The following is a 12248-nucleotide window of genomic DNA, read 5'->3' as shown; positions in this document are numbered from 1 at the left end:
AGAGAAATGCTGCTGATTTCCAAATGCATATGTTTTAAGATTATGAGGCTCCTTATTAACTTTCAGTCCCTCTGAAATGAGTGTGGCAGTATGAGGTACAAGCCAATACTATTCTTCACCCCAATTTTTACCAACCTATAAAGCATTTCTGTTCTTGAGGCATATTGAGACCTATACAAATCAAGCAATACTTCAGAAAATTCTAATCTATAATGAGTAGGAATCCTTTTGCCCAGCATGCAGCTCTGGCTCCGTTTCTTTCCTTTTTATTTTTCTTTGAGAGAAAGATGCATGATACAACCAAGGAAAACCACGAGTGCTTCAGGACACTCTGAGACAGATAATGCAGCATGACTGGGAAAAAGGGAAAGAAACAGAACTGCTCTCACCAACAAAACAAAACCAGGATTGCAGCTTTAACTTCCATTCCAAGCACAGTCATGGTTGCTTAAGCAGCTAAAATATGGGCCTCAGGACATGAGACAAGGAAGGATTTACCTTTTCAGATGCTATGAGAAAAATTCAAATCTTTAGACATATTTTGAAGTTTTTTTTAAATTATTATTATTATTTTTTAAGACCAAAGTTAATAGAGGTGTAAAGCAAACTCCTCTCCTGAAACTCGGTTGGTTGAATAAATCTGGTCACATAATCCATTTTGGACTTTAAAACTCTTCCACAATTATTAGTAACCAAAGGACCTTCTCGAAGGCAATGGGAATTTGCGTAACATTAAACTACAGTACACCGTGCCTAACAATCAAGTCAGGGACACCTTTTCTCTTGGGCTTTTCACTGTCAACTAGGACCTCCTTAAGTGTTTCAGGGGATGACCTGGGCTTTCCTCCAGTGAAATCTTACTTTAAATTTGGTTGTTACCACTCATCCAAGATGATAATTAGCTCAGTAACTGAATTTCTTCCTAAATTGCATTATTCTATGCAAATCGAGTGCAGGTCCTTCAGCACTTGCCCGAGAGAGCAAGTGACTGTTTAAAGTCAACATCTGCTTAGTTCCTGAAATATCTATCTCATGTTCTTTCAATTCATCATTTACATGGGCACTGAGATAATCCAGTGGTTTGCATAGCACCGTTCACTCCATTATAACTATCGCTTCCCTTTGCAAAAGGATGAAGTCACTTTTACTTGCCTTGTCCAAAAATACTGCCTTGTTTTTCAACCTGGGAAGACTTTCTTCTTTCACTTTACTCTCCCAGTTTCCTTAGCAAGGTAGGAAAAAGACTGAGGGGGATTCAGGCACCCTGGGGAACATACAGTGGATGTTGAGAATTGGGGAATTTGAGGAGTAAAAAAAAAAGGTTGTTGCTGTGCTTATTTCCAGAAGATAAAAATAAAATTGCAGCTGTTCTATCTGCATTGCTGGTGCTGTTTTTTGCCCCAAAACATCAATTCAAGAGTTCCAGGCTTCCTGCTGTGAAGTAGGGGATCTCTACTTTGAAAGAGAACAAAAGAAAAGCAGTTCTTCTCTGGGGGATGCAAGAGATGCATTTCTAGGGTAGATTCAAAGTTTTTCTTTGTCTATGCCCAATGAATTTTAATCTGCCTTTCCATGACATCTAACAGGCAAATCTAAGACAGAAACTCTACTATGCTGCAGCCCTATTATTATTATTCTTCACGGGAGTCTGGAAAAAAAACCTTCAACATTTCCATGTGAAAATCTTACACTGCTGGCACTATAAATGGAAGGCTTAGCATTAAAACACAGTGGTAGTAGTAGGCTACAACAGTGAGGCAGGAGGGAGAATGAGGAGATGGAAGAATAACCAGGCATCCATGAATATTTGAAGGACACCAGAGGCAAAAACGATGCTACTAATTGGAAGTGTGAGGACACCCAAGTTGTTCTAATTCACTTTCATCTAAAACAAAGAATGATTTCAGTGTCATTGTAACAGCAAAGGGTGACAGCCCCTTCGTGCATAACCATACCCATGTTTTCTGGGCCACTGCATGGCAGATATGCCTTAGGTTTAACTCACACTGATGAAGATCTCTTAAAAACGAAAGAAACTTCTCCTTCCTGATCACTTTCTCTGATTCTTATTTTTTATGCTTTTTTCCTCCCCTCCTTCCTTGACTGCTCTAGTGTTTCATCTAACAATAATAAAAAGTGACTTTGATTGCACACTAGGAAACTGGGAGAAAGCTAAGAGATAAAGTTGATAAAGACAATGCTGTTGAATAATCCTTCTAAAACATCGGAAGATCTTATCATCAATAATTGTTTTCAAGTTTAAAAAGGTGCATGCTGACACCTTGGGTTTGGTTTTCAGGGTGTTTTTGTGGTTGGTTTGGTGCTCATACTGCTGGCCTCAGCTCATACTGCTGTTAGGTGCTCATACTACTGAGCATGTTTATTTGGCATATTCTTAAGCCTTTTCTTAAGGTGAGGTTTCTGTACTCCTGCAGCAATAGGGAGAGGTGTGAAATTGATAAGAAGATGAGTGCCCAAACATAGATTAAGCATCCCACATACATGCATATTCAAAGGTTTAGCTGGGGAATTCACCTCTTATTGTAAGCTAGGTTATTTAAACATCTGCAGAATTTAAAATATTCACTAGTGCTTTACCAAATTGTCATCAATATCCCAGCTTTTGTCTTATTTGCCTACCTTGCTATCTATTTTTTTTCCACTCGTCCAAGTATTTTTTTCCTTTTGAAAGCCATCTAGTCACTATCTTCATGTATTTTATACTAACCAATACAAGAAACTTTACAAGTGGAAGGATTATGCCAACTGCACAGAGATGTTTGTACTCATTCCTGTGTCAGTGAAAAAAGGCCAGGACCCTGACATTCGTGTAAGGTTGAGGCTTAGCATGGGATCATGCATCACAGCTATACGTCACTATCTGCAATTCATAGAGATACTTTAAATTTAAAAGCAAATATACTGATTACACACAAAACCATGTATATGAAACAGTGTATGTGAGTGTTAGTTTTCTGATTTTCCCATCATGAGCCAATACAAACATTATAGGAAAGGTACTCCACTGTGCCCAGCTCTGGATAAAGAACTCTGCAGAATGAATTCATGGGCTCATGAGTGACGGGGCAAAAGCCCGAGAAATGGTAAGGACCTGGAGGATAGGAAGGAGGTGATGAGAAAAGTCCTGGTGAAGTTTTCATTAGAAAAAGAGAGTGAGATCAGACAGCAAAAAAAAAAAAATTACCAAAATGTTGGCAGCTGCTTCAGCTAATGAGGCCAAAATGTTTGCCTCCTTTACTCCACAGAGCAAGTCACTGCTTAAAAATAAAATTATGAGGTAGAGATGGCACAAAAGTGTAAGGAAATACAAGAATAAGAGAAAGACTGGTGAATGATGTCTTACAAAGAAAGCCTACATCAGAAATACTAGTTTAGCTCACTATAGGGTTTTTCCACGCATGTATTTCTCAGCAAAAGATGAAGAGAGTCAAAGCAGAAGCTCACCAAGCCATTCCAGTGCCATCAACCTGCAAGTATAGCATCAGTGATACTACACTGAAGAACAAGAAAAATCTTACTGCTACTGTGCAGTTGTACAAAATTTGATCATAACCAGGGATTTTAATACCTCTAGATATTTCACTGCAAGGACTGTTTAGAGTGTTAGTCATTGACAGCAGTCATTATGATAGTCTCTTACAGTACTCTTCAGACTGAAAAAAAAATCTCCGGCATTTTGAGAACAAACACTTCTAGACATAGGATTCAAAATAAGGGGAAAGAAGCAAACAAAAAACAAGCACCAAAAATCCCCAAACTTCTTGCTTTCATCCAGTATTTACTTAGTCCCAACTAGTACAAAGCTTTAGAGACCATTCTGAGCAATGGTGACAATAATTCTGTATGTTGCATTATCACAGAAAGAAGTGAGAGTTATTTTACATTTTGCTTTTAGAAGCCCCAAGACTGTTTGGGTCCAGTACATAAGGAGACAACCCAGGATTTGGGCAAGCTGTAGTATGAAATATTCCCAGCTGCTATCTGTACACAATTTACATATCACCTCAGTCAGGACAGTTACACTTGCGCAACATCTCTGTAATCTCAGTTTTTCCCATCTTCACATCTTGACAAAAGTTGCTAGAGTATGCCTCTTCTCAAATGTTTGTGTTCAGTGCTCCAAACCTCATCTTGCCCCTAAATGTCTGATTCACTTAAATCTAAACCAGAAGGTGATCTACATTATTGAAGGGTATGGGATGGAAGCTTGCTGAGAATACTTATTCTTATGGAAATTCAGTCAATCCATTTTAACAGGTCTCCAATATTTGACATGACAGAAATCTCATGTGTTTACTTGATCTCATTAGATTTACATAATTTGGAAACTAAGCATTAGATGAACAGCTTATAAAATGTTAATGCCACTGTATATCCACACAAGCCCTCAAAATATGACATGCTTCCTATTTCTGATTCTACGAGTCCATTCTCCTCCTTCTCTTATGCCTGTTGCTGCCTTCCTTTCCAAATATCTTTAAAAGTCCTCTTATATCACGCTCCTGATTTTCTTTATAAGTCTGAGTTCCTGCTTATCAATGTCTGTTGCATTATCCTCTCAGATTTTTCACTGCACACATTTTCCTTTTTTCCCCATTCCTTTCCCTTTTCATTTATCCCATTGTGGTTTTGATCTCTGCTTGTGTTCCTGCCTGGTCTCAGCACGCATTCTGTCTGATGCCTCCCTTCTGTCTTTATTCTGTCCTCTTAGAATGATTCAGTGAATTGGAGTTGTGAATCCGTCTTTAACTCAGCAGGGAACTACAAAGCACTGAATCAGAATACGCTCCCAATTAATTATCACACATACGGCTCCTATTCAATTAGCCTCAATTTGTTTTGTTGATGGCCAGGGGCAAAATTTGAGAAGAAGTGATGTTACCATTAAGAAGATACTGCCAAACAGTTAAAATACAACTTGAATTTTGTATAGCCTCCCTTGAGAGTGAAACTCTTGGCAACTCAGAGAACACTTAATTTTAATATCAGATCTGTTGGATTAAAGGTGCCTGGTTTTCCTCACCCATCCTTTCTCAGACAGCCCTTGCATTTTCACAGTTCAGTGTGACTCTGCACATGGAGTCAAGTGGAGGTGAGGGTTGGTTTGGAGAGATGTGCATATCTCTGTGCTACAGCAAGTGGTCAAAGGGGCACACACACACACAGTTCAAGATGCTGAGGGGAGTGCAACTGCTACTAAGGCTTTTTCTAGCTTGGCACTTTACTCGAAGCAATACCTCCCACGTCTGAATGCTGTGGCTTTGTTGCTCCTCAGAGCCCCACACCCCTGCTGAAAGGGATTAAAGACTCCCAAACCAGGCAAGTTTTGCAGGTACAAGCCCATGGGTAGTACTGGTGGTATGCAATGTGAAGGTGTAAAGTAGACAGGCAGTACAGGGAAAGTTCTTGAGAAGACAGTAAGATGAGCAAGTCTAATGAATAACAAGTAACTTCAGAGGGCTATTAAAGAACTAAGGCTGAAGGATGGACAAGAATCTTCCTTGTTCTTCAAACATTTTGGTTTTCTCTATTCTCCCCCCCCAGTGCCAGAACCATGGCCACATGCACCTGGAGAATAGGGCACAACGTCCTAAAGGCCAGTTTATACTCATTGTTTCAAGAGGGAACATTTCCCTCCCCTGCCAAAAAAAAAAAAGAAAACTCTATTGGGAAATCTGCAAGTAGAATAAAAAATTAGCAGTTTGCTAAAATTCCAGCTTTTACATCACTGCCAGGCAGAAAGTACCACTACAGTCAGTAGAAATGCTATAGCTGTGGGCACACAAGCTAGGCCTAAACATCCCTCAGTACCAGTCTAGGCTGGATGCTCAAGGATCTCAATTCCTTCGAAGTCTCCAGAAAGACTCTCATCAAATTCTACATGCTTTGCAAGCAGGACAAAGCAGTTCTTCTAATTTGAAGACAACATACAAAAACTTCAGACTAAAACCCATTCATTCATTGGTCCTACTTGTTTTGACTTGTAAGTCCCAGGTACTAATAAGCACCCATTTTTGTCTTATCTACACACTGATACTTACTTATACTATTTTTCCCAGTTCTAAATTAACTTAACACTCAATAAAAGCCTGAAGGAGCTCTCAGGCCAACTCAATGAAGACCTCTCTTAAAAGAGCCACAGCCATCAAAGGGGCTATCATTCATAAAACTAAGTAATAGCAAAGGAAATAGGATCTCAGTTCACTCTGAAGTTGTGCAACTGGAATACAGTGCTTCTTTCTGGTCAGTTCATAAAAGACAGTATAGAAGCAGAAGCAGCTAGAGAGAAACACAAAAATTAGCAGAGAAAGAAACAGTTCAGAAGAAACCAAAATGATCACAATGAACACTAAACCTCATGGTTGCAATGTGGCTTTCATGCCAGGTCGCTGGAAGTATTCAGAAAAGTTTGAACTCTAAGTAAGGAGAACAGGCAGTGACAGCAGTCAAAACAACATTTCTGAAGTGATATTTGAGGAAATCAGGCTAACACAAACTCCTGCCGATTAGGGGGAAAAAATGGTTCTCCTATGCTTGACTTATGCTGTGATTGTTGACTTCAGAGGTTAATGTACATTTCTATAATGTATTCATTGTAAACCAATGTCCAAGGCATTAGTGAACTATAAACATCTGCTGCAGTTTTCCTCTGTAAACATCACCACTATGGAGGTCTACAAACATGTGAAAAATCAAACAACATAGCAAGAAAAGACCAAAAAAAAAAAAGAAACACAGCCCTAAAAAAGAGAACAAGAAAGGTCTGAACATGCAGCTCCCAAAGAAGGCCCATGGAAAGTTATGGGCGAATGACATCTTGTGTTCAGAACAGGGGTCTTAGCAGCTGTAACAGATGAGCAGCATCACAGGGAAACCAGATGCACCAGGATGTGTTAAAATAAGCATTTGGAAGTAGAAGGCCTATTATTTTATGGGAAAAAGGGAGGGAGTAGAAGATGACTTTTCACAGCTCCTTTTCCCACACACATGCATAACATGGGGTCAACCCAAATGACATCTACACTGGGAACATTCTTCCCATTCCACCTGTAGGCTGTCCATGATGGGCAGTTTAAGTGAGCTTGTAGGATAAAAGAAAATATCAGTTTCACTAGATTTGAGGCAGGGGAGGCTTTGCTCACCCTCCATTCCCAGCTGTATTAACCTTGTAGGTGGCTATTTTCCAGACCACAATGACCGGAACAGTAACAGAGTGATATTTAAAAAGATTGAGAAAAGAAAGGCTTGCTCACATATTCTCAAACATAGAGAAGTGTCCTGTAATTTTCTTCTGAGATATCTGGCAATTTAATCACAGTCTCTAAACTAATTTAGTTACATAACATTGTAAGTCACTCAAGACCCTTCAAAGCAAATGCAAGCTGTGCCTTACCCCAAAATAGGCGCTGAACCAGAAGAACACAAACAGGAATGAGCAGGAGAGATGAGTGGCTTGTAGGCAGTGAAATCTCCAGATTCCTGATGGCAGTTTGCTGTTGGCAATGACAAATCACAGCTGCAGCAGAGAATAGGCTACTCAATGTGATCCAGCGGTTAGATCCACTGGGGAATGAAAGTAAACTTCCTACTCTGTTCTGTCCATTGCCATGTCCAAGATACGAAGCAAGATAAGACAAAGGGAGGAGTGGGACAGGGTCAGGCTGCAGTGTGACCAAGTATTTAAGAAAAGAAGCAAAGCAGAGGAATAGCACAACAGTGTTTGAACAAACACTTTATGTTTTAAAGTGCCTATACATTAAACAAGATTTACTGCTATTTCCTCTTCTCTTTCTGACATCTACAGCCTAATCACTCCAACACCTGTGAAAATAAAGACTAAACCAGGACTCTTCAAACTGGGAAGCAGGACCCAGGCTAAGGCCAGCACAAAGCTGGTGTTGCATCAATTTTTTTATCTTTAATTATTTTGAAAGACAGAAAATGTCTCATATCTTGACTCCCACGAGGCAACCAGCTCATGAGCAGCAGGCCAGCTTTCTGATTTCACACCCTTTTCTTTTCAACAATGTCAGCAGAAGCTGTAAATAAGTGGTTGCATGAGGAGCTCTTTCTTACTCACCTTTGTTATTGCCTTATTTTTTTCTTCTTCTTAAAGCCAGCCTTCTCTTTCCCCAAGAAAAGATCTCTGACCTCAGTTACATGTAGGCTCTGCATGCAGTGAGTACCAAAGTGCACACTATAAACAAACAGCATCTGCTGATGCAGGGAAGAACACCCATGCTCTGCACACACGCTGCAAGAGCGCAAACAGGCACAGTGTGATTCCTGAATTTTGAAGAGCTTACTAGGAATTTCACAGTTTGCTTACTGTCAAAATGATTGTTGTTTTTTTTTTCCAACCCACTTGAGTTCCTCCATCTCCTTTTAAAAACAAACAAGCCATCATCTTAATTCTCTAAGACTTTCAGCTCCAGCTCACATCATCTAGAGTGGCAGATGCCCAGTCAGAAACCTTAGGAATCAAACTCCTCTTCTGCCAGCAGAGAAAAATGGGACTAAATGAATCACTGGAAATGCAAGATATGTCTATGTGCACTCAGGTAGAGTAAATCAAGCCAACACTTTAAGGAACAGACGGAACAGTTGTTCACCACTTGGGCTACTGGCTTAATAGCCCAGCTTTATTAATAAACTTGGCATTTTCTACTGCCAATGTCCAAGGCTTCAACTCTGGATTCACTTTACAGAAAATGAACCAGCTGTTTTTTCCTCATCTCATTTCACACTGTTAGCCCAAATGAGATACAAAAATAAGTTTTCCTTAACTGAAACAAAGAAAAAATGAAGTCTGCTTGACAGCAGTTAAGTGTGAGCATAGCGATGAACAGAAATGACACTCTAAAAAGGTAACCTAATTTATGAGTTGGAAGAAAAACAAAACCGTGATGTTTTGCTATCTAGACTGCTTATCAAAACTGTTTTCAGTTAGTCCAATTAAGAGTTTAAATTATAAAAGATATAACCATGGAATTGACTACCTCTACTTCATATAAACGCAAATGAGTTTTTATGTAGCTAATATAAATGAGATAATTTAATGTAGCCATCAATACAGCAAGGAAGTGTTTGAAAGTGAGTATGCAAAGCAGGCAAAACAAAAAAAAGCTATATAAAGCTACTGAATAATAAATATAAATAATAAAAAAATCTTCCAGAGCTTCTGCTTCAAATGAGTGTGTTTCAGATTGCGCTGTACCTAACCTGCGACTTTCCATTTTACAATGATATGTAGTGACAAGACATGGGGGAATGGCTTTAAACTGACAGAGGGGAGATTTAGATTCAGTATCAGGAAAAAAATCTTCATTATGATGGTGGTGAGACACTGGAATAGGCTGCCCAGAGAATTTGTAGATGCCCCATCCCTTGGCAGTGCTCAGGGACAAGCTGGATGAGGCTTTGAGCAACCTGGTCTAGTGGAAGGTGTCCCTGCCCATGGCAGCGGCGTGGAACTGTATGAGCTTTAAGGTCTCTTCCAACTCTAAACCATTGTATGATTCTGTGGTAATACCCTTAGCTGCACATGTGCATGCCAAAAAGGAAAGCTCTACACCAACTTTTCCATCTGTGTGTTCTGTCTTACAGCACCTGAGAATTCAGTGCACATCTGGCCAGAGGGCACCATAGCCCAAAAACAGATCAGTGCAGCAGCCAGAACAACTTTCCACTCCAGCTCAAGTTCCTGATCCTATTTAACTCCACAGCTCTGAAAGAAAGCAATTATGCCATCCCTTTGAATTTTCAGATGTTGAAGGTCAAGATTTAAAGCAGTAAAGCAAGACCTATTTCAATTCAAATATTTAAGTATTCCATATAAAATTTGCCTATTCTTAATACAAACTTACTCCCTTCCCTTGACTTTTTCTGTCTTTCACTGTGTCCCTTCAGTGAACCAGGAATTCTTCAGTTCAATGCTCACTCTGGTCAACTCTTCATGTGAGCAACGAAATACTGAAATGGAAATCAGGCAAGGGAGAATCACCTAGATACAAAATTCATATAAATTTAGGAGAAATCATTACATGTGCCTATTATGGGATACCACAGGTTCAGCCAAATATTTATTTCACTTTGATGACTGTCTGAATCTTCTACGGGCCTGTTTTCCACTTCTGAAAGGTTTATGAGGGGCAAGTTTGTGGTTTTATGTGAGAAGATCACAAAAGATAAATTAGAATTTCTTATAAACAAAGCATGATTTTTTTCCACAGAGTCTAATTTAAGCATTCATGTTGAAGGCGAAGTTGTAGTTACTTCTTATTTTGGAAGGAACAGTGGCAGATTAATGTATCAAAATGGCTAGGTTTTTTTGCGCTTGAAGTTTTATCGTTTATGGGTAATAATTAGCTAGCTTTGCTTTCAGAAATTATTAGCACCAACTTCTTCACTTCCCTTAGTGGGAGTCACAGATGATCAATAACGATGAAAACAAGACCCCTCCCTTATCTAAGTATCAAGCATCAACCATCTTTTGAAATTTCCTTTGAATATCTTCTGTTCATCTCATTCCAAAAGCCTTAGACAAACAAAAATTAAATTAAACCACTCTGTTCTATTTCTACCTACAATAACATACAGATTCTACGCTAACCTAGCTATATGGAAGTGATGTGCCTACAACCAAGTTTGATTCGCTAACTGGTATCTAGAAACACCTTCAAAACACTGTGGTTGAAGTAAAATGTAGCAGATGTTAAAATCTCCACTTCCTACTTAATAATGTTCAAATTTTCCATCCAAAAATGTAAATTAGTCTGTCAGATTAGTGGCAGTGTCCTGCCTTTCCGTGACTCCCCTCAGCTTCACTCCTGTGAAATAATGAACCCGTTGACCCCTCAAAAAAAGATGTGTAAGAGAATTTTGTTAAGATTTGGCCCCAGTATACAAAACTCAGCTCCCCTCAAAAGCCTCTTTATATGATTTGGCTTTGTCTGAGTAATTCCTTTATAGATGAGTACATACGCACTCACAGATGCAAGTCAAAATCAAACAAACTCCTTTGCCGTAAATAAGGGAAAAAATAATCCCTGTAATTTCTAGTTTTGAATTCTCTTGAGGTGCTCAGATACATTAGTGGCACCAACACAGGAAGTGGGGTAAGTGTAGCACTTCTCACTGGTCTGGCCAAGTCCTAATTTGGCCAATACAATTTTCACTTTATGCAGCTGCAGTAAGTTACTCCAAGCCTGGTTTCATGTTAGTAGGGGTTGAAGAGCTCACACACTGCCCAGAGCACAGGACTCTAAGGACTACCACCCTCCCCCTGCCCTTAATTATTGAATCCAGTCCCTAACCTTGAAGACTGTTCATTCATTCCTTGCAAAAAACTACCTCCATCTGGAAGTGTTTACAGGTCTCCAGTACTCTTGTTGGAAGCCCATTAGATCCCAGTTACCAAGAGCTTTTAAGTCTTTCTGGGCAGAAGGAGCAAAAGCTCTTTACTCAATGTTTTCAATATTCTGTGTTTGTGTCCTTGTCAAACTGAATGACAGCTACAATCTGACAAAACCAACCAATTCTTAAGTCGAACTCCTAGATCAGATGAAGCAAGAATAACAATGCACACTCATCATCACTTCACTGTGAGAGTTACTTGCCACATCTCAAATGGTAACACTTAATCAGGATAGTATATAATGCATTAATGCAGCCTGACTTCTAGTGCCAAAGGCTTCACAGATTCAGTTGCCAACACTAGCTAGGCAAGACCAAAAAGGCTGACAAGTGGGAGTTTTACTGATTTTTTTTTTTTTTCACAGCTTCATTACTGTCTGTCTGTACAATAAATGCGACATGACACCTCATCTGTAACATAAGGATAATTTCTTAAATACATTTGCAGAATAACCAAATAATCATGAAACAGTAAAACACCAGAATCAAGGTTCAAAGATTAACCTCTCATACGCTACAATTTAAGGATCATCTCTGGAAAGAAAAATACCTCCAGAGATGAAACTAATGAGGGCAAAACCTTTACAAATAACAAGTATAGAAATTTTTTGAACAGTCTTACTTGTAGTTTTTCTCCCAGAACTTGATCGGTCTTGCGTATGATGCGATAAAGATGACACTGCCAAGAAATGGACTCAGCGGTGTAGAAAAGACTGAGGTGGCCAGGGTTTGAAAAAAAAGCATAGCAGAGTCTGAAAACTGCAAGTTAAGGTAACAGAAATTATTTAGTTATACATTTAAACCACTATTGA

General features: G+C 39.3%; 1 protein-coding gene across 1 annotated transcript in view; it reads right to left on the bottom strand.

Moving 5' to 3' along the window:
- Positions 1-12248, bottom strand: part of PCNX2 (pecanex 2) — a 151669-nt gene that overhangs the window by 41616 nt on the left and 97805 nt on the right. Inside the window, exon 23 of the mRNA XM_061471262.1 lies at positions 12059-12188. Within this exon, the coding sequence (XP_061327246.1) occupies positions 12059-12188 (130 nt within the window). The remainder of the gene's footprint in view (positions 1-12058; positions 12189-12248) is intronic.

The sequence above is a fragment of the Pezoporus flaviventris genome, unplaced genomic scaffold (assembly GCF_033815535.1).
Source record: "Pezoporus flaviventris isolate CSIRO_AGI_PZ_B2104156 unplaced genomic scaffold, CSIRO_AGI_Pfla_v1 ptg000066l, whole genome shotgun sequence".
Lineage (NCBI taxonomy): Eukaryota > Metazoa > Chordata > Aves > Psittaciformes > Psittacidae > Pezoporus > Pezoporus flaviventris.
This window is presented reverse-complemented; position numbering and strand designations above follow the sequence as displayed.